General features: G+C 38.4%; 2 protein-coding genes across 2 annotated transcripts in view; both read right to left on the bottom strand.

Moving 5' to 3' along the window:
- LOC132404527 (retrovirus-related Pol polyprotein from transposon 17.6) overlaps positions 1 to 2,497 on the bottom strand; it is a 218,274-nt gene extending 215,777 nt beyond the window's left edge. The window contains exon 1 of the mRNA XM_059988701.1: positions 1,574 to 2,497. The gene's annotated coding sequence lies outside the window, so the exon portion shown is untranslated. The remainder of the gene's footprint in view (positions 1 to 1,573) is intronic.
- The window catches only part of wdfy3 (WD repeat and FYVE domain containing 3), a 354,111-nt gene that overhangs the window by 32,636 nt on the left and 298,336 nt on the right, over positions 1 to 23,139 (bottom strand). Inside the window, exons 47-51 of the mRNA XM_059988693.1 lie at positions 19,563 to 19,643; positions 16,989 to 17,043; positions 13,007 to 13,126; positions 12,403 to 12,520; positions 9,005 to 9,111 (exon numbers count right to left, since the gene is read on the bottom strand). Of these exons, the coding sequence (XP_059844676.1) occupies positions 9,005 to 9,111; positions 12,403 to 12,520; positions 13,007 to 13,126; positions 16,989 to 17,043; positions 19,563 to 19,643 (481 nt within the window). The remainder of the gene's footprint in view (positions 1 to 9,004; positions 9,112 to 12,402; positions 12,521 to 13,006; positions 13,127 to 16,988; positions 17,044 to 19,562; positions 19,644 to 23,139) is intronic.

Here is a 23,139-nt window from a genome sequence, read left to right as displayed (position 1 = left end):
TCTCTTTCCCAATCCTGTTTAGTTTTATAAAGAGGCTCTGAACGTATCTTCATAATTATATTATAAAGTTTTGAAATAAGCCCTTTTTGAAAAGGGTCTAATTCAAATAAACTCTCCAAAATATCTGAAGGCACAAAATTTGGAAACGTAGAGAGTACAGAACTTAAAAAATGTCTAATCTGTAAATATCTAAAAAAATGAAATCTCGGCAAGTTATATTTGTTGGATAATTGTTCAAAAGACATGAAACAATTATCTAAAAATAAATCAGAAAATCTTAGTAATCCCTTAGTTTTCCAAGCTGAATAAGCTTGATCTATAATGGAAGGGTGAAAAAAACAATTAGATACAATAGGGCTATTTAAAACGAATTGAGTCAACCCAAAAAATCTCCGAAATTGAAACCATATACGCAATGTATGTTTAACTATCGGGTTGTCAATTCGTTTCGGCAATTTAGAAAGAGCAAAAGGGAGAGAAGTCCCTAAAATAGAACCCAAAGCATAAGCTGATACCGATTTAGTTTCTAAACTCACCCAACAAGGGCCAAAAGATCCACCCCCATCTTTCAACCAACATAACAAATATCTAATATTAACTGCCCAATAGTAAAATCTGAAATTAGGTAATGCTAACCCGCCTTCCTTTTTTGTCTTCTGTAAATATGTTTTACCTAACCTGGGATTTTTATACTGCCATATATATGAAGAAATTTTAGAGTCAACATTAGTAAAAAAAGATTTCGGGATAAAAATTGGTATCGCTTGAAAAATATATAAAAACTTAGGTAAAATAACCATCTTAATAGCATTAATCCTACCTATTAGGGATAGAGACAAAGGTGACCACTTAGTAAACAAACCTTTAATCTGATCAATTAAGGGTAAAAAATTAAATCTAAATAAATCTTTATGGTTTTTTGTGATTTTGATCCCTAAATAAGTAAAAGAGTCATTAACTAATTTAAAAGGTAAATTTCCATAAAGTGGGACCCGTTTATTCAATGGAAACAATTCACTTTTATTAAGATTTAACTTATACCCAGAAAACTCACTAAATTGAGCCAATAATGATAAAACTGCTGGAATGGATTTCTCCAGGTTAGAAATGAATAGTAATAAATCATCTGCATACGAAGATAACTTATGAATATCTGTCCCACGATTAATACCCAAAATATCCTGTGATTGTCTGATGGCAATTGCCAAAGGTTCTAAGGCAATGTTAAATAGTAATAGTTAAATAGACGAAAAGGACATCCCTGTCTAGTGCCCCGAAATAGGCGAAAAAAGGGAGATCTTTGATTATTGGTAACCACTGAGGCTACTGGAGTATGATAAATCAATTTAATCCATGATATAAATATCGGACTAAAATTAAACTTCTCCAACACATTAAATAAGTAAGGCCATTCAACTCTGTCAAATGCTTTCTCCACATCTAATGAAATCACGCATTCTGAAGTATCATGTGAGGGAGTATAAACAATATTCAACAATCTCCTAATGTTAAAAAAAGAATAACGATTTTTAATAAAGCCAGTTTGATCATCTGAAATAATTTTGGGTAATACCTTCTCCAATCTAGATGCCAGTAACTTAGAAAAAATCTTGGAGTCTACATTCAATAAAGATATAGGTCTATAAGAAGCACAATTAGTAGGGTCTTTATCTTTCTTCAATATTAGAGAAATGGAAGCTCTATAAAAAGATTGTGGCAAATTCCCTAATCTAATGGCCTCCTCAAAAACCTTACCTAACCAAGGGGAAAGAGTAGCGGAAAAAAATTTAAAAAATTCAACTGTATAACCATCTGGACCCGGTGCTTTCCCAGAATTCATTGAGGAAATAGCCCCCTTAATTTCTACATCCGTAATAGGAGTATCCAATATCAAAAGATCATCAGATGATAACCTTGGAAAATTTAATTTTCCAAGAAAATCAGACATAGTATTATAATCTTGAGGAAATTCAGATTGATACAGGGAGGTATAGAAATCTTGAAATGCCTTATTTATCTCATCATGATTAACTGTCAGTTCCCATTCTGCTGACCAATCTTAGTGATTTGACGTTTAACCAGAGCATTCTTCAATTGACTAGCTAACAGTTTACCAGATTTATCACTATGTATATAAAAATCAGATTTAGTTTTCATTAATTGATTTTCAATCGAGGATGTAAGTAATAAACTATGTTCCATTTGAAGTTCAACCCTTTGTTTGTAAAGCTCCTTACTAGGAGCAATCGAATATTTCTTATCAATCTCTTTAATTTTATCAACCAATAAAAGAGTTTCCATCTTGATACGTTTCCTCAAACCAACAGAATAAGAAATAATCTGTCCACGTATATAAGCTTTAAAAGTGTCCCAAAGTGTTCCGCAGGAAATATCATCTGTAGAATTAGTTGAGAAGAAGAAGTCGATCTGCTCCTCCATAAATTTTATAAAGTCAGAGTCTTGCAACAAGGTAGAGTCAAATCGCCATTGTCTAGCATTAGAAGTTGTATCCGTAAATTTCATAGAAAGTAATAACGGAGCATGATCAGAGATAGCTATAATATCATAGTTACAACCGATTACCAATGGAATAAAACAAGAGTCTACAAAAAAATAATCAATTCTTGAATAAGAGTGATAAACATGTGAGAAAAAAGAAAACTCTTTGTCATTAGGATACCGGAATCTCCAAATATCAAAAACTCCATTGTCAGTCAAAAAAGAGTTAATACAAGTGGCCAACTTATTAGGTAAAGTCTGAATAAATAAAGATTTATCCATCAGAGGATTTAAACAACAATTAAAGTCACCACCCATTATTAACTTATATTCGTTTAGATTGGGTAAAGAAGTAAATAAAGACTTAAAAAAGTCAGGACAATCCACATTTGGAGCATAAACATTAACCAAAGCAACCTTTTTATTACAAAGTAAACCCATAATTAACAAAAATCTGCCATTCGGATCCGAAAAAATATTATGTTGAACAAATGAAATAGAGGAGTCAATAAAAATTGAAACTCCTTTTACTCTAGCATTCGAATTTGCGTGATACTATTGACCCCGTCAAAATCTAAAAAAACGAAATTTGTCCTCCCTCCTCACGTGAGTTTCTTGTACAAAAATGATATGAGCATTAAGTCTTTGGAATACTTTGAAAATCTTCTTTCGTTTAATTGGAAGATTTAAACCATTAGTATTCCAAGACACAAAATTAATGGTCTGAGCCATAATTCTATAATCAACCCTTTGGTATAGAAAGGGTTAACCAACTTATAAACTCATGCACCCGGAAGAGGAACAAAAGTAGTGAGAAAACCCGGAAGTGACGACAACACAGACATATTTGAAGTTCAAAAACAGCCCGAATAAAAAAACTAACACAAACTGGTACAAAAAAAATAGAACTAGAAAACAGACCATCCCCCCACCCCCCGAGAAAAAGAGAAAAAGCCAAAATATGACTTAAAAAGAGAAAAAGTAAGACTAATCCTACCCCCATGTCAGCTGAAGAACACTCCATATAAAAAGGATATATATAAAAGAATCACCCCAACTTTAAAAATAAAATCGCTATAATAAAAACCATATTTCTAAGTATAGTTAGTTGTAAAAAGAATAAAAATATAATCACTAAAAAACAATTATAACTCGGGCTCTGGCCCAGACAAAACAAAAAATATTTAAGCTAAGATAAGCGATGCATTGTACGGAAGAAACGCGAAAAATATAAACATAATGCCATCTTAAGCAAAACCAAAAATCTTTTCCAAAAAACCACCATCTTAATCAAGGAAAAATTTACCTTCAAAGAATTAAAAATATACCTTCGAAGGAACAAAGTTAATAGACAAGTATGTAGTTAAATGATTAAAGTGTATAAGGCAAAACAATTAACATGACGCAAACACACTTTAACTTGAGTATAAAGTGTAGGATGAACCTACACAAATAATCAGATTTTAATTCTGGTTTAAGAGATCGAGAACCATCTTACACGATCAGAATCATTCATTTATTAAAGACTGGTGTCTGTAGCAGTAGGGAAGTTCTCCTCCAGATATTTTCTCGCTTCTGAAGTTGAAAGGAAAACTTGTCGTGGAGCATTCGACGGAGAAATTCGAAGCTTCGCAGGGTATAGAAGCGCAGGTTTCAGATTTTTCTCATAACATTCAGCCATCAACGGTTTAAAAAGAAGCCTTCTTTTTAAAAGATCTGAACTAAAATCTTCGATCAGGCGGAAGCAAAAATCTTTGATTTTAATCATTCCTACCCGACGAGCTGCTCTTATAACTTGTTCTTTGTCATGTACATAATGGAACCAGACAATTACCACCGAAGGTTTGTCTGTAACACTCGGTGATCGACGCCGAATTCTATGTGCCCGATCCAATAAAGGGGGGTTATTCGGGAAAATCGTTGGAAACGCTTCTTTTAAAAGTTGAGCAAAATATTTCGAAGGGTCATCTTTTTCTATGCCGTCTGGAAGACCAAGTATACGTAAGTTCTGTCTTCTGGACCGATTCTCAAAATCGTCACTCTTGGCTTTAAGGGCTTCCATCAGCTTAATGGTCGAAATTAAATCCTGTTGCAGTTTTCCAATAGTCAAATCTCGCTTCCGAGCTTCTTCTTGCAGAGACGCAATAAGAGCTTGTTGCTGTTTAATTACTAAATCCGTCTTAACCATGTACTCTTGAAAAGCCTTTATATCTTCTTTAAAAAATTGTTGTAGTTCAGCAAATTTTTTATCCAAAACCTCCATAAACAATTCAAAAGTTAATTGTGTTTGTTGTGTCGGAGCCTGCTTTTTTCCGTTACCGTTCAGATTACGTCCGGGATCCCGTCCCTTAGACCTGAGAGACATTTCTGTTTGCATATCTTCAAAAGTTCACAACAAACTCTTGGCAGTAAGTCCAAAAAAAAAAAGAATAAAGAAACTTTCGGTATAGGTAAAAATAAGCTGAATAAGGGTGATCAAAGGTTAAAAAAAGTAAAGGTTATGGAGCGAATCCAAAACGGTACTCACTCCATGAACGTCTCCAGCTGACTCCCACAGTTCTCAAGGAGACATAATTAAGCACTTGGCAAGGCCAATGAAAAGAATTTAGGTTTAAGTGGAGTGGCCACTGTGGGAGTGATTAAATGTAGGAGTGGGTCAGTGTTAAGAGTGGGAAGTCTAGGCTTTGGCTCATTGAGGTGTAGGTCACAGGTAGATTTTTTTTTCTTACTTATTCTTTCTTATTGCACATTTGGAACAGACGGGATGTCTGGCAGGATAGTGGAATGCTCCTTTTCTGGGATGTGAAGACCTCCAGTGTCCTTGAGGACTAAACCTGCAAGAAGTGCATCCAGCTGCAACTTCTGACCTTGTTAAGGAGTTGGAGATGGAGCTGGATGAAATCCGGATCATTCAGGAAGCTGAGGGGTTGATAGACAGGGCATACAGAGAGGTATTTACACCCAAAGTGCAGAGTACCCACCGTGGCCATTCCCCTCAAGAACAGGTATATCACTTTGGACACTGTTGTGCGGGGGGGGGGGGGGGGGGGGCTGACCTAGTAGAGGAAAGCCACAGCAGCCAGCTCTGTGGGTCAGAACAGAAGAGGGAGAAGAGGTGATGAAGTGATAGGGGATTCGTTGATTAGGAGAACAGAAAGGAGATGCCATGGACAAGAAAGATTCACAGATGGTATGGTATGTTGTCTCCCGGATGCCTGGGTCAGGGACATTTCGCATTAAGTCCACTGCATTCTTAAGTGGAAGGGTGAGCAGCCAGACTTCATGGTCCACGTCAATGCCAATGACATGGGTAGGTGGAGTGACGAGGTCCTGCAAAGTGAGTTTAGGGAGTTAGCTGCCAAGGACAGGACCACCAGGGTTGTGATTTCAGGAGTGCTACCCATTTCACACGCTAATGAGGTCAGAAATAGGAAGTTCATGTATTGTGATTTAACATGTGCCTAAGGAGATGGTATGGACGGAGGGAGGGCCTCAGATTTTTGGATCATAGGGCTACTTGCAGGGGAATGGGAACCAGAGGGCCAGAAAAGATAGTGGAGTGGTTGTGGAGAAACGTGTTGTAAAGACTACATACAAAGTTAGGAATCAAAAGGTTGAACATGGTGGGACTAATATTCTGAACTGCATATACTTGAATGAAAGGACTGTTGCATGTGAAATTATGACACCAAGAGTGGGAAGTTTAGGCTGTGGCTCATTGAGGCTTCGGTGAGGAGAGGTGTAGGTCACAGGTAGATTTTTTTGTTACTTATTCTTTCTTTCATATTGCACATTTAGAGCAGACGGGATGCCAGGCAGGCTAGTGGAACACTCCTTTTCTGGGATGTGAGAAGGCAGAAGACTTGATTGCAGGAGAGGCAGGACTAGCAGCTCAATGTTCTAGGGTTTTGTTGTTTTAGACATGATAGAGCAGGAGGGATTAAAGAAGAAGGGGTGACATTACTGGTCAGGGAAAATGTCACAGCAGTGCTCAATCAGGTCTGTTGGGAAAACTTGTCTAATGAGCTTTATGGGCAGAACTGAGGAATAGGACAGGTTTGGCCATGTTAATGGGATTATATTTTAGACCACCCAATTGGGATTTAGAGGAGCAAGTTTGTACAGAGATCGCAACTAGCAAATAACACAATGTTGTGATAATAGGTGATTTTAACTTTCAACATATTGACTGGGACTCTCATACTGTAAAAGGACTAAATGGGAAAGAGTTCGTCAAAAGTGTTGAGGAAAGTTTCCTTAATCAGTATATGGAAGTCCCATCTAGAGAGAGTGCAATAGAAGATCCCCTGTTAGGGATGAGACAGGACAGGTGAAAGAAGTTTATGTAGAGGAACACTGAATTTAGTCATCATAATGCCATTAGTTTCAAGGTAATATTGGTAAAGGTTAGGCCTGATCCTTGGGCTGAGGTTCTACATTAGAGAAAGGCCAGTTGTAATGGTATCAAAGGATCTGGCAAGTGTGGATTGGGATAAGTTGTCTTCTGGCAAAGGTGGACTTGGTAAGTGGGAGATCTTCAAAAATGAGATTTTGAGAGTATAGAGTTTTTATGTTTCTGTCAGAATAAAAGGCAAAGATCACAGATTTAGGGAACCTTGGTTTTTGAGATATTGAAGACATAGTTATGAAAAAGGAGGTGCATAGCAGGTACAAGCAGCTAAGAATAAATGAGGTACTTAAGGAATACAAGAGAACACCTTTGGAGAACAGGAGGACAGGAGAGCTGAAAGAAGGCATGAGGTTACTCCAGCAGACAAGGTGAAGGACAACCCCGTTAGCTTCTGCAGTGATCTTTCAATGTACTGTCTAATGCACTTTGGCAGGACCAGCCAGGGTAATTCCTACACAATGAGCGGTAGAGCACTGAGGAATGCAATAGTACAGAGGGATTTGGCAATACAGATCAATAATTCCTTGAAAGTGTTATCACAGGTAGGTAGGGTTATAAAGAAAGCTTTTAGTACATTTGGCCTTCATGAATCAATATATTGAGTACAGAAGTTGGGATGTTATGTTGAAGTTGTATAAGACGTTGGTGAGGCTGAATTTCGAGTATTATGTTCAGTTTTGCTCACCTACCCAGAGGAAAAATGTAAATAAGATTGAAGGAATGCAGAGAAAATTTACAAGAACATTGTCAGGAGTTGAGGACCTAAATTAATGGGAAAGGTTGAATAGGTTAGGACTTTATTCCCTAGAAAGTAAACAATTAAGGGAAAATTTGATAGAGGTAAACAACATTATGAGGGGTATAGATTAGGTAAATGCAACAGGCTTTTTCCACTGAAGTTGGGTGAGTACAACCAAAGGTCATGGGTTAAGAGTAAAAGGTGAAGTGTTTAAGGGGAACATGAGGGGGAACTTCTTTACTCAGAGAGTGGTGAGAGTGGGGAACAAGCTGCCAGCGCTTGCGGTGGATGTAGGGTTGACTTCAGTAGATATACATATGGGAGGAGTATGCAGGGCTGTGGTCTGGGTGGTCTGTGATGGGACTAGGCAGATTAATGGCTTGGCATGGACTAGATAAGGCCAAAGGACCTGTTTCTGTGCTGTAGTGTTCTATGACAATTACATATGATGTTGATGTAATAACAATAGAAGATGGCATACAGGTTAAGGTTAACCCTCCCTTATGCAAGAGGGAGAGTGCATTGACGGTTTGCCAGACTTATCCTGGTGTGTGGATTTGTCTAATAAGGCAACATTAAACAGAATACAAAATATTACAAGAACGTGGGTTGCTCTCACTAATACCAAATTATTAAGAGGCATAACACAGAGATGTAGGGATAATGGATCATGTCTGGGAAGAAAAAGCAAGAAACAATCTGAAGATAATGGAACAGTCATTGAGAACTAGGATAAGAAGAAATATCCTCAATATGAAACTATGCAACAATACATTAAAAGAAAATAGCAAATGTTCAAGCTTTGAATATATTTAAGACAAAGATTGGTGGACTTTTTGTGATGCTTTGAAAATTTAGGGACATTGGTTACAGCAGGAAAGTGGCACTGAGATTAGTCATAATCTTAAAATTTTATAGAACCAACAAAATTTGAGCCACCTTCTTCGGAATTTAGAATGAAAGATGATCTTATTGAAACTTTTAAGATCCTTAAGGAAGTCATTTGAAATGGAGTACGTAGGAACTTTGCTTCACAGATGGCGATGAATCTCTAGAATTCTCTACCCGAGAGTTGTAGAGGTTTGACCAGTGGAGTAGTTAATGAGGAAGTAAACACAATTTTGAAACATCAGGGAATTGCCAGGTAAAGTGAATTATTATAGAAGAGGAGATGAAGTATGGGGCAGATCAGCCATGATCATATTGGACTGCAGGGAAAACTTGAGAGACCTAGGTAATCATCCTTGGGCTTACTTTCTTATGTTCCTAAGGAATGGTGCAGCAATCACAAATGACCAAACAGTTTATTTCTACCACTATTTAATTAATATCTTATTCAACTGCACATTAATTACCTGAAGTCGGAGAAAAATTTGAGTGAATGGCTCCATTCTTACTAGATAAGAAGCTACAATCATAGCAGAAGAATAGTGTGTACCATAATGATATGCTGGTGTTTCACCTAGAAAGAGAACATAGATCACACACAATCAAATTCAACATTATCAGCAAAAGCTGTATGAAAAAAACATAGCACATTCCATCAAATTCAAATTAACAAAACACTTGTATAGGTAAGGTGTTTCAATTCCACATTTCTCCAATTACATCCACCTTTACCTAATTTCATCTCTGAATCAATGAAGTTAAAGGAGTAAATGAATAGCTAAGTTAACGATTAACTAAAGTTAAAGGGATAATGAATAATAACTGAGGAGGTGCCTGGGAAGATCAAAGGTCTGGAGGTAGGTAAGTCACCTGGACCAAATAGGTTACACCACTGGGTTCTGAAAGATGTGGCTGAAGTGATTGTGGAAACATTTGTAATGTTCTTTCACGATTCACCAGATTCTGGAATGGCTCTGGAGGACTGGAAAATTGCAAATGGCAGACCACTCTTCAAGAAGGGAGGAAGGCAAAGGAAAGGAAATTATAGGCCAAAAACAGAATATAAAGAAAAAAGTGAGGTGGAGTTCATGAGTTCAATATCCATTTAGGAATTGGATGGCTGAAGAGAAGCTGCTGTTCCTGATCACTGAGTTTGTGCCCTCAGGTTTCTGTACCTTCTTCCCAACAGTACCCAGGATGGAGCTGTTTAATTTTTACAACTTTCTGTAGCTTCTGTATGATCCTGTGCAGTAGCCCCTCTATACCAGGCACTGATGCAGCCTGTCAGAATGCTCTCTACTTCTGTAGAGGTTTTCAAGTATTTTTGGTGGCAAACCAAATCTCCTCAAACTCATGAAATATAGCCTTCTTTATAGCTGCATTAATATGTTGGGACCAGGTTAGTTCCTTAGAGATTTTGACACCCAGGAACTTGAAATTGTTCACTCTTTTCACTTCTAATCCCTTTATGAGGAGTGGTTCATGTTCCCTCGTCTCACCCCTCCTGAAGTCCACAATCAGCTCTTTATTTTATTGACATTGAGTGCAAGGTGGTTGCAGAAACACCACTCAACTAGCTGGTATATCTCGTTCCTGTACACCCTCTCGTCTCCATCTAAGATTCTGCCAACAATGGCCAATATATCAGCAAATTTATAGATGGTATTTGAGCTATACCTAGCTACACAGTAATGGGTATAGAGAGAGTAAAGCAATGGGCTAAGGACACATCCCTGAAGTGTGCCAGTGTTGATTGTCAGATAAGGAGATATTATTACCAATTCACACAGATGGTGGTCTTCTGGTTAGGAAGTCGAGGATCCAATTGTAGAGGGAGGTACAAAGGCCCACGTTCTATAGCATATTAATCAAGACTGTGGGAATCATGGTGTTAAATGGTGAGCTATAGTCAAAGAACAGCACGCTGACATAGGTGTGTGTATTGTCCGAACGTTCTAAACCCATGTGAAGAGCCACTGAGATTGCGTCTGCTGTACATGAATTGCAGTGGATCCAGGTTCTTGCTGAAGTAGGAGTTGATTCTAGCTATGACGAGCCTCTCAAAGCAGCATTTCATCACCGTGGATGTGAGTGCTACTGGATGATAGTCAATACGGCAGCTCAGACTACTCCTCTTGGGCAATGGTATAATTGTTGCCCTTTTGAAGCAGGTGGGAACTTCCATCCGTAGCAGTGAGAGGTTGAAAGTGTCCTTGAATACTCCCGCCAGTTGGCTGGCACAGGTTTTCAGATCCTTCCAAGGTACTCCATTGGGACCTTCCACCTTGCAAGGGTTCACCCTCCTGAAAGACAGCCTGACATCAGCCTCTGAGACAGAGATCACAGGGTCACTGGATGCAGCAGGGATCTACACAGCTGTAGTTATATTCTCCCTTTCAAAGCTGTCACAAAAGGTGTTGAGCTCACCTGGTAGTGAAGTATCGCTGCCATTCATACTACTGGGTTTCACTTTGTAGGAAGTAATGTCCTACAAACCTTGCCAGAGTTGATGTGCATTCAAAGTCACCTCCAATCTCACTTGGAATTGTTTCTTTACTGTTAAGATAGTCCTCCGCAAGTCATATTGGTTTTCTTGTACAGACCTGGGGCACCAGACTTACAATTCCAGCCCTCAGTAGATAGTGAACCTCCTGGCTCATCCACAGCTTTTGGTTTGGGAATGCACAGCAAGTTTTCATTGGTACACATTCACCCATACAGGTCTTAATGAAGTTGGTAACAACTGCAGCACACTCAACCAGATACAAAGATGAATCCCTGAATACAGCCCAATCAAATGATACAAAGGAGTCCTGGAAATGCTCCTGTGTCTCCCTTGTCCATACCTTCTTGGTCCTTCCTACTGGTGCTGCAGTCTTATCTCTGACTATACTCAGGAAGTAGAAGTCCAGCCAGGTGATCAGACTTACCGAAGTATGGGCGTGGTATAGCATAGTAGGCAGTCTTGATGTCAGTGTAACGGTGGTCCAGTGTGTTGTTTGCTCTGGTACTACAAGTGATTTGATGATAATAATTATTTAGTGACTTTTTCAAACTGGGGGTTAAAATCCCCCAAAATGATGGTGAAGGTGCGAGGATGTGCTGTTTCGCGCATGTTGATCACATTGCTCAGATCATCTAGAGCCTGTTTGGCATTGTCCTGAGGTAGAAAGTATACTGCTACCAAAATGATCACTGTAATTTTACGTGGCAGGTAAAATGGACAGCACCTCATTGTGAGATTTTCCAGGTCTGGTGAGCTGAACTGAGACATCGCTGACAGCATGAGGAGTTGATCATGAGGCATACAGCACCATCTCTGCTTTTGAGAGGCTCGCCAGATGGTATTTAGCAAATCTGTCAATCTGAATCACTGCATCCACAATGGAAGGGGTTAGCCAGGGTTCCGTGAAGCATGGGTTACAAGAAGGAATCAAGAAAATGGGGCTGAGAGGGATAACAAATCAGCCATGATCAAATGTGGAGCAGATTCGATAGGCCGAGGAGCCAAATTTTGCTCCAATATGGTCTAAATGTTATGTTTAGTAACCACAAAACATAAAACTAATCAAAAGGAAAACAAGGGAGCCAAGAGATAACATATCTAGTTTTGTTTTTACTTTAAGCTATCACTTATCACGTTCTAGCGTTGAGAAATGCAATTCACGTATTTTTACATATAATAAATTGTTTAGCCAAATAAAGAAAGCTTACTCAATTTAAAACATTACTCAAATATTACTGAAATATTAAATATGGAACATTTGTCAAAATATTGAGCACAGAGATAAAGTGTATCCATATACACAGAAAATGTTTTCATTTATATTGCATGTACATTATAGTTCTATTCTGTAAAATTTACCATTTGGATCTTCCCAATCTTTATACCGTTTCTTATACTGAGCTAATCTCTCTTCAGTCTGAGCTCCCATCGGTTTAGCCAGGTTCCTGAACGTTTTGGAATTTTTTAGATCAAGCTCCTAGACGAAGGAAAGGAATCATTTAATCACTAAGAATTTCTTTTGAATTTTTCTCCAAATATATTAGAAGTAACACAGTTTTTCTGGTTGAAAGAAAACTGGAAAAGTTTAAAACTATTCACCCACACAGTGTTTCATTAAAGTCAATCTGACAAACTCGCTTGTTATGCCATCTGGATTTAACCAACTGCAAAGATTAATTGTTGATATCTGTACTTAAATGATATTTTAAACTACATATGAAATGCTAATATTTGGTAGCTATTTCTAAACAATAACAATTTCAAAAAAGTTAGTAAACTGGTGAATAAAACTTGCTCACAATATAGTTAACCCTCCTATTTTTGAAGTGGCTTATTAAACCTTATTGGACAATTCAGAGGCATCTACACATTCAAAATAAAACTGTATACTGAGGATCAAAGAGGATTAGGCGAATTTACTTTTGTGAACAATTCTGAAATAGTGATTTGAAAAGCGTCCTACCTCAGAATCATAGTCTGCCAAGATCCATGGAAATACTGGATACTGCATTAAGTCATTATAGGATCTGCCAGCTAACGTGTTTAGGTGCATAAGATATTGGAAATTGCTGATCTCTCCCCTCTAAAGGAAAGACAAAAATAATGCAATGAACTTCGTTCCTTTGTTCTATGTGCAAATACGCATGTTTAGACTTAACATAAAACAGGTGTGGGTTGTCTAACTTTATGAAACTAGGAACTGCCTATTCCACACATCTCATAATATTATTATGGACCATTACAGGATGCCCACATAACACTCAGTATTTCAGCCTCTCATTTCAGTATCAGTATTTCAGTGTCTCAGACTTCAACCACTGCACAGAGTCTTGCCATCTTCAGAAGTTTTCTGATGACTCTGTCATAGTTGGATGCATCAGCAAGGGAGATGAGGCTGAGTACAGGGCTACGGTGGGAAACTTTGTCACATGGTGCGAGCAGAATCATCTGCAGCTTAATGTGAAAATGACTAAGGAGCTGGTGGTGGACCTGAGGAGGGCTAAGGCACCATTGACCCGTTTCCATCCAAGGGGTCAGTGTGGACATGGTGGAGGATTACAAATACCTGGGGATACAAACTGACAATAAACTGGACTGGTCAAAGAACACTGAGGCTGTCTACAAGAAGGGTCAGAGCCGTCTCTATTTCCTGAGGAGACTGAGGTCCTTTAACATCTGCCAGACGATGCTGAGGATGTTCTACAAGTCTGTGGTGGCCAGTGCTATCATGTTTGCTGTTGCGTGCTGGAGCAGCAGGCTGAGGGTAGCAAACACCAACAGAATCAACAAACTCATTCGTAAGGCCGGTGATGTTGTGGGGTGGAACTGGACTCTCTGATGGTGGTGTCTGAAAAGAAGATGCTGTCCAAGTTGCATGCCATCTTGGACAATGTATCCCATCCATTCCATAACGTATTGGTTAGGCACAGGAGTACATTCAGCCAGAGACTCATTCCACCGAGATGCAACACTGAGCGTCATAGCAAGTCATTCTTGCCTGTGGCCATCAAACTTTACAACTCCTCCCTCGGAGTGTCAGACACCCTGAGCCAATAGGCTGGTCCTGAACTTTTTTCCACTTGGCATAATTTACCTATTATTATTTAATTATTTATGGTTTTATATTGCTATATTTCTACACTATTCTTGGTTGGTGCGACTGTAACAATACCCAATTTCCCTCGGGATCAATAAAGTATGTCTGTCTTATACCTAAAATTAAATATATCCTATCATGACTGCTTATTCAATAATACTATAATCGCAATATAATGAAACATTTATCATAGGTTTGTCATAGTATTATTGTCATGAAGATGACACAATGTAATAGGAGTTCAGAAGTTTACAATGATTTGGGAGAAAATTACACAGGTGTGGGCAGCCACAATTTAACCATGTTGGGCTCTTATTTGTTCCAACGTTTGACCTTTGTTTTCCAATCACTAAAAGGGACTCAATAATGAAAAGGTTTAGCTTGTAGAACAATGAAGAGCGAGGGTACATAGGAGCATATTTTCAATGTGTCAGTGTGTGCCGAAATATCCATTTTCGCATCACAAGGATCCTGCTGGAGATGCACAATGCTGATTGGTTAACTTCAGGATTTTCTGAAAGATACACAATGCCTTTCTCCAGCAGACCATGCCAAAGATGATACTGGCCGAAGTTGCTATTCATTTGCATACAGCAAACTATTTGACTAGAAGCTATGGTTGTGTGGTGTGAGAAAAGGAATGGAAGCCGCTGCCTGACTCTTCCTTTTTACAGCAGGAGTAGTACTGGATAATTAGAGAGGTGATCTTTGTAGAATGGGGAAGCTGAGTTATGAATTCTACATTCTAAAGAAGGACATTTATATGTTTTGAGTTTGCAGCTGTGCTATTCATGTAAACTGTTATCTTCAATGCTGAAAAATCATCTTAGGTAGTGAAAACTGGTCCCAGAAGGAATCTTTAATGGCTCTTTGCTGAATAGTTAGTCAGTAAGCATGTATTTTAAACAATTATTATGGATTCGGCTGTCCACACTCATTTCCTAAATACTTTCTAGAGAATGTTGAACTATTCAAAGGATCTGTTCAAGTCAATTCAGTCAGCGTCACCAGCCTATGTGAACATTGCTGTTCTTCTACACTGAGTACGCACCTAGTCCCCAACATAATGCTCCACTCTCTAAGCATACCTACACCACCTCTGGAAATCTGTCTCAATTTTCATCCATGTTACCTGATCATCCCAATTTAAACAGATAATAAAATGTATAACATTCCTTTACATAGAGAATAAACAACTTAAAAATGGGTTTTTATTTAAGTAGGCAAAATCTTTGGAAACATTTAAAAGACAAGATACTACATATCCCCAACATTCTAAAAATAAAGGTGACTTCTTTGCTTGTATCTTTAGAAACAGCTCTATTTCCATCTTTAATATCTCTACTTTTCCCTTCCAGGGTTCTTTTGAAGATCTTGATCTAGAGTTACATGCTGTATCCAGAGATACTGGCCACGTGACAGATGCACAGCCACCTGGCTGGTCGGAGGACACACCAATTAACCTTTGGTCCCTCCCAACTAATCGATGCACATCTAAATTATTGGTCTCCTTAATTGGATTATCTCGCCCAGCCTCATGCTATAAAAGGTGAGACTTACGCCTGGCTCGCTCTCTCTTACAGACCACCTCATTGAAGGTAAGTGCATTGATTTATGTTCGGGAAGGTTTATCATTTGTCCTGATAAGGGAGCCGTAGCTATCCAAGGTCAAGGGGGATAGCTGTCGTAGTGCTTTTCCCTTGTTCTTTGTATGTGTAACTGCACCCTATCCCCACACCGCTTTCTGTGTATTGTACAGCCGACCCGACCTTCCCCACACGTGTTAACCCTAAGCATTTTTTGTTAGAATATTGTAGTTGTTTGTGTTGACCCGACTTCCCCTTGTAAATAAATTCCTTATTATTAAAACTGTGTGGGTCCAGGCCTCTACTGTTGAGACTCAAAGAACCAGTTATTTCCATCACAACACACGCTGACTATGGTTCTTTGCAGGAATGGGACCCGCTCTCGGGGTTTCACAACTGGCTGTTGTTCAGCACACCAAGGGCTCAGCCCAAGAGCTCCGCTCACCTTCGGAGGACCCAGTTTTCATGGTTCTGGAGACTGGGGGGGGGGAGAGATTAGGGGTCAGTGTCCGAGCATAAGACTGATGTGTCAGGGGAGATAGAAGACCTAAGGCTGCATGCTTAGAGACCAGAGATCTTTGGGCTCAGTGCTCGGAAAAAGCAACGTAAAGGATTTTTAACATCCTAAACCAGCAAGATTGTCATGTTTCCCCTCTTGCTGTGAAACGGAGACACCTCTTTCTCCCTTATTAAGGAGAGAGAAAGCCTGTGGAATGTCGAATTACCAGGTGAACGAGCAGTCTTTAGGGTAGTGCATCTTTGCTGTTGCCTTGCTCACACTTGAGTGCTTGGTGGTGGGTGCCGAGGTTTTTTTGCTGGTGGGGGAGGGGTGGATTGTTGCTTGATGCTGCTTATGTGCAGGAGGGAGGGGAGCTGGGGGGACTTTGTGGTTCTAACATTTAACTGTTGTTCCTCCTTTGGGGGCACTCCTCTGCTTTTCCTAGATGGTTGCAAAGAATAAGCATTTCAGGATGTATTCTGTATACATTTTTTATGACATTAAATGTACCTTTGAAGTAATAAAGGCTATTGATATGAAATGTTGATTCTATGGACAGCTGTCACCTCACCCGAGTACTTTATCATTTTCAAGTTTATTTCAGATCTCCAGCATCCTTAATTTTGTTGGATGCTGCACAGATGTCACCTGAAAGATTTTACCCAAAAGCTTGAACAAAGATCTCATTCACTATATTACATATTTATTTCACATAGGGTGATCTTGTTTTGATTTCTATTTGGCCATTTTTTTAATTACTTGCCTCCCATCTTTGTGTTACAGACTTCTCGCCAACCAGTGTACTAAGCAAACCAGACCTGGGAATAGATAAATTAAAAATGTTTACTTTGTACTTAAGAATCATTTGCTTAAAACTACACACAGACACTGAAATAGAGGTTTTTATCACAGACAGCTTAAGTTTTAAATTATACATTTCTTGAAACAGTGTTATTTTTGGATATAACAGTATTCTCTAAATTATTTATCAAGTAGAAAATGAAAATGCTAATAAAACATTTAATATCTTATTGTGTCCTCAACATAATGTATTAAAGCATCAGGTTTAGAACGGTTGAAGACAGAAAAGGGGCAAAAATATGGAGGACTATTAACAAATAAGTGGGTTGCAATCTGGGGAATAGGAATGGGCCATAGAAGGCTTGAAATCAATAATGCAAAATGTTAAAATTAAGAGCAAGTATAGATAAGTGAGCAGAGGTCTGAGGGAAGAATGAGACTGTCAGAACAAAGCTAGTGGTGGTTTGAGTGACTTCAAGTTAAGAACCATCTCACTGGCTTGCCATTTGGCTAGACAACACCAAAACATGACACACTGCTGTTTACTGACTACAGTTCACCATTCAACACCATCATTCCCTCACTACTAATTAAAAAAAACTTCAACACCTGAGGCTCTATAACTCCTTCTGCAAATGGATTCTTAACTTCCTTATGAGAAGACTGCAGTCCTTGCAGATGGGTAATAATCTATCCTTCTCACTGACTATCAACTCAGGTGCACCTCAAGATGTGTGCTTAGTTCACTGCTGTACTCAAAATCCATGACTCTGAGGTTAGTCACAACACAAATGTCATCTATAAGTTCGCCAATGATGCCACTGTTGAGGGAAGAATCTCAGATGGCGATTGGGAGTGAGATAGATCAACTGGTTCAGTGGTGTCACAATAACAATCTCACACTCAATGTCAACAAGGAATTGATTGTGGATTTCAGGAATGAAGTCAGGAGAACACACACAAGTCTGCACTAAATAGTGGGAAGTGTGAACAGTTTCAAGTTCTTAGGCATCACTTCACAAAAGATCTAGTCTGGGCACAACTCACTGATGTATTCACAAAGAAGGCACAGCATTGGCTCCACTTTCTTAGAAGTCACAAGAGATTCAGTGTCACCAGGCACACTTACAAATTCCAATAGATATATGGTGGAGAGCATTCTGGTTGTACACAGCCTGGTATGCAGCTACAGAGTTGTGACTTAGCCATTTCTATCATGGCACAACCCTCCTCTTGGCCAAATGACATGAACTGGATCCTCTTCAAATGCAACTCACACGACAACTGCTTTGGAGCTCAAGAAAGTCTTAAGACTTCTTTACTCTGAAATTTCTCTCATGCTCCTCCTAATTACCTATATTGACCATTTACTTGTATAGAGAGAAAATTACTGAAGTTCTTTCCTCCAGTCCATTTTTTGGTGTATGTGGCAGGGTGGAGAATGGTAAAGGAAAAGGCAGAAAAGTTGAACAGGAAATCAATGAAGTATGTGAAAATGAAACACAAAGCTAAACTCCTCTGAGCTTGACACTGCAAAAACTCGACTATTACATAGCTTGGCCACTTGCTCCAGGAAGACTGTGAATTTTTATTTGCTTTTGCTTAATAGTAATGCATCAAACAGTAAAAATACAAGATATTTCATTGTTTACTCTCATCCCTTTGATAATCATGAACAATTCCACTAGGGTTCTCTTTAATTTCTATTTTTGAGCTCTTTGGTTTCCCAGATTTAATTCTGTTTAATTTCTTTTATTTGGAAACATAGCCCAGTAACAGGCCCTTCCTGTCTAACCACATCAATGTGAGAAATTAACTTACTAACTTGTACATCCTTGGAATGTGGGAGGAAACCAAAGTACCTGGACGAAACCCATGTGTGCAAAATCCTTAAGAGCTGGTAGTGGAATTGAACCCCGATCACTGGCGCTGTAATTCTAACCATTGCATTACTGTGCATCCCAAATGACCTTTTTAACACAGCACAACACAGCCCCTTGAGAAGACTGCAGAATTGTTTTTGAGAGTGAACGCAGATTTGTCAGTAATGAAAAGGTGGGATTTTCCTATTGCATGCTTTGTCTATGTTCTCACCTCTAAGTTTACTAAGTTCAATGAGTTATCTAAAATCACTCATGGGATACTAATTATGAGGTAGCTACCTGAAGGATCTGTTAAGTACCTCAGTTATTATCTTGGTAACTATTCACATTGTGCTGTTCAATATTAAAAGAACAGGGTCATCCTCCAGCAGCAATGAGTGATTCTAAAATTCCACCATTAGCAAATGTTCAGAGTTAATACCTTTACATAAATCAATGTTTATTAAAGTCCTAACAGAAGCAGATAAATCAAAAAGCTTCTTGGCAGCTGGTCATGCGTTAATGACTTTGTTTTGTAATGCCAAAATCTTCAGGATAAAACTGAAGAATTACATGTTGAAAGCATGAAGAACTATTTCACTTATTTAAAATGCAATCTCAAAAGAAAATGAAGCAGCCAAAGAGTTCCCAGGCACTTTTGGAACTCCACTTACCCTTGTTCCACACTCGTATTGGGCCGCTGGCCAGAAACAGACTCCGAACTGTCAGTCAAAGAGGGAACCACACCTAAAAATCTGCAGCACAAACATTATTGTAAATTGAAATGATTGGCTTTCGCACACTGATAAGCCTCAAAGAATTGTTATTTACCTTTAATGAAAACTTTAATAGTTTAGAATTAGCAGATATATGGGTTAAGAACATTAATTAACAACAAAATCCCTGGAGAGTAATTTATTCCATTATTCAATGGTTCAAGGGAAGTAAGAAATAATTCTGGGAAAAAGGAGATAATCCTAGGAACTATAGACTGATGAGTCTCATGTCAGTAATAAGGAAGTTACAGGAGAGGATTCTTAGGCACAGGATCCATGAGCATTTGGAAAACCATGACCTAATTTAGAAAAGTCAGCATGGCTTTACATGGGGCAAGTTATTGTACACCTAACTAACTTGATTCAGTTTTTTGAGGAATTGAAATTGAGCTGTGAGTGATGTCTGCATTGATTTTAGTAAAGTATTTGACACGAGTCCACTTGGGAGGTTCATCCATAAAATTAATGACCATAAAACATGAGTAGAATTAGACTATTTGAGCATTCGAGTCTACCTCATCATTCGACTGTACCAGACTTACTTTCCCTCTCAATCCTATTCTCTTGCCTTATCCCTGTAAGCCATTTTTTAATCACCTATCTTATTTTGTATATTCTGTGCATTCAAGTATCCTCTTTGCCTACCTGCCTGTCCTTTCAATAAAGTGTGTATCCTTGGATGTTACATTCCCAGCTGTGACCTCCTTTCAACTAATGCCCAGCACATTATACTTGCAATTTCTAACTGCGCTATACCATCTTATTTTGCTTATTCAAACTTCAATCCTGTACTCACCACCCTTCTTTTCAATTTTGAATCCAAGTTCCCTGAACTTAAACTCCCTTTCTAAACTTTTTATCCTATTCTTTATTTTGGAAACTTCAGTAACCTCTCCTGCATTCCACTCTCATTCCCCTTTACCTTATCCATACTTTTCCAAGCTGTTGAACCCACCCTTTACTATTTAAAGCCCTATTCGCAGTCCTAGTTATGTGATTCACCCAGGATCCAGGTCACAGCATGGATCAAGTGAACCAATCCCATTAGAATAGCCCCTCTCCTAATACTGGTACCAATGTCTCATGAGTTCAAGCCCACTTCCACCACACCAATACGAGCCACTAATTTAACTCTCTGATCTTAGTAACCCTGCGCCAACTCCCATAATTGAAATGTCTAATACCAGATGGCATGCATTTAACTTGAGAGGGGGTAATTTCAGGAAAGATTTCTGGGACTTCAAGGCAGATGGTCCTGAGTTCGAATCCGGCTGGATCTCAATCTAAGCAGCAGCAGTATCTGCGTGGAAAAATGGCCTGGCAATCTACTTTGGTATCCTGCTACGAAAACCCTATGGACAACTACGCTACCCATGGGGTTGCCATGAGTTGATGACGACTCAAGAGCACTCAACAACAACAATGAGGATGAACAGAGTTTGATCAGTAAATGGAACCTGGTTGCCTGAGAGACAAGTAGGGCAGTTCAATATCCCTGGGTTTCATTGCTTTAAGACACGATAGAGAGGGAGGTAAAAGGGATGGAGAGGTTGCACTACTGATTAGGGAGAATATCACAGCAGTACTTAGAGAAGACATACTGGAGAGCTCATCCAGAGGCTATTTGGATGGAGCTCAGAAATAGGGTAGGTGCAATTATACTGACAGAATTTTAATAGGACCCAGAACAGCCATTGTGAGATGGAGGAACAGGTATGTAGACAGAATGTGCAGGAACAACAGGATTGTCAGAGTGTAGGACTAACTTCCCCAGTATTGTCTGGAATTTCCTTGATACAAAAAACCAAGATGGATTTCGGGGTGGAGTTTCAAGATGGCAATGTAAACATCTGCCTTTTAGGCGCTCTTCATTTTTTCAACTATAATCACCCTTTAATCAAATCTTTTCGAACTTAATCATATGAGTTGCTACTTCTGATTAACTTTTTTTTTCCTAAAATAATATTTGATCTAATCTTGTCAAACTTAAAATGGCTACAAGCAAGAAATCGTCTAAGGATCCTTTATCTATCGACATAATTGCTAGCCTTCTGGATGCTAAACTTGCGGGTTTGGAAGGCAGTTTAGAAGGTAAATTGGAAAGTAAACTGGGAAGTTTGGAAAATAAGCTTACCACGAAAATATCTGAACTTGAAGGAGTTGTTAGATCGCTTGAAACTAAGTTTCAATTGCAGGCATCAGATATACAGAGGCATGAAGATAAGATCACGACTCTTGAAAAATCAATTTGTGAAAAAGCACGTACAATTGAAGCATTGGAGAAGAGTCAACTGTTAAAACTATGGATCAGTATAAGTTTAAAATTACTGATCTCGAAAACCGATCTCGCAGACAGAATTTGCGTATCATCGGATTTCCCGAAAAAGTTGAGTCCGGTGATTTAACTGAATTTTTCTCTAAATTATTGTGGGAAATTTTCGGTGATGAAGGTTTGCAAGCTAAACCTGTTATCGATCGCGCTCACAGAGTTGCGAGATTTTCGACTACGAGTGCTAAACCACAAGCGGTGATTGTACGCCTTCATTATCCTCGTGAGAAAGAGCTTCTAATTCGATTAGCTCGTAAAAAAGGTATGATTTCTCACAACGACAACACATTTCGAATTGTTGAGGATTATTCATACGAAGTAATGAGAGCAAGAATCGCTTTTAAACCAGTGATGGCAGAGATTCACTCGATTGGACTTAAACAAGCTTTAATGTATCCAGCGAAGCTTAGAATTGCGCTGAACGACAACAGTCAACAATTTTTCAACACTCCGGAAGAAGTGAAGAAATTTGTTGAAGAATATCGATCTTCTAGTGCAACTTGAACTATGTGTTATATTGAAGATTTTTCGGAGAGAGGATGCCATCTCATTTTAAGTTTTAACCTATGAAGCTGGGTTACAACTTCTTATCCTGATCTACGGGTCTGGTTCTTTTTTTTTACTACTATTATCATTGTTTATAAATGCTCTTTTAATTTTTATAATATCCTTTTTTATACACGTTTGTATTTTGTAATAATGAATTACTTTTTTTTTCAAAATGTCGTTTCTTCTTCCCATAAGACTTCGCTTTCTGTAAGCGTTTATTTGTCTGCCTGTACTTAGAAATGGGACGAATGTTTTGAATTTTTTAGTCTTTTTTTTATATATATTGTAGTGTCTATTAAATCTTTTTTTTAAATTCTATTTTGATAACTTTTTTACTAAAATTTTTTTAATAGATTGCTGAACTTATATTTATATTTTGTAATATGGCTTTTTCAAAATGTCGTTTCTTCTTCCCATAAGTCTTTGCTTTTGAAACGGCATCTTTCATGTATTTGAACATGGAATTTTTTTTTAAAGGTATATTACACTTTCAAATTTTAATGTTCATACTTTTTTTTATTAATGATTGTTTGTTTTATTATATTAGTTTTTTCATTCTGACTGATATATATTTTCTTTTCGCAACCCTATATCTTA

The sequence above is a fragment of the Hypanus sabinus genome, chromosome 14, assembly GCF_030144855.1.
Source record: "Hypanus sabinus isolate sHypSab1 chromosome 14, sHypSab1.hap1, whole genome shotgun sequence".
Taxonomy (NCBI): Eukaryota; Metazoa; Chordata; class Chondrichthyes; order Myliobatiformes; family Dasyatidae; genus Hypanus; species Hypanus sabinus.
Note: the sequence above shows the minus strand (reverse complement) of the source record. Positions and strands in the feature narration are given on the sequence as shown.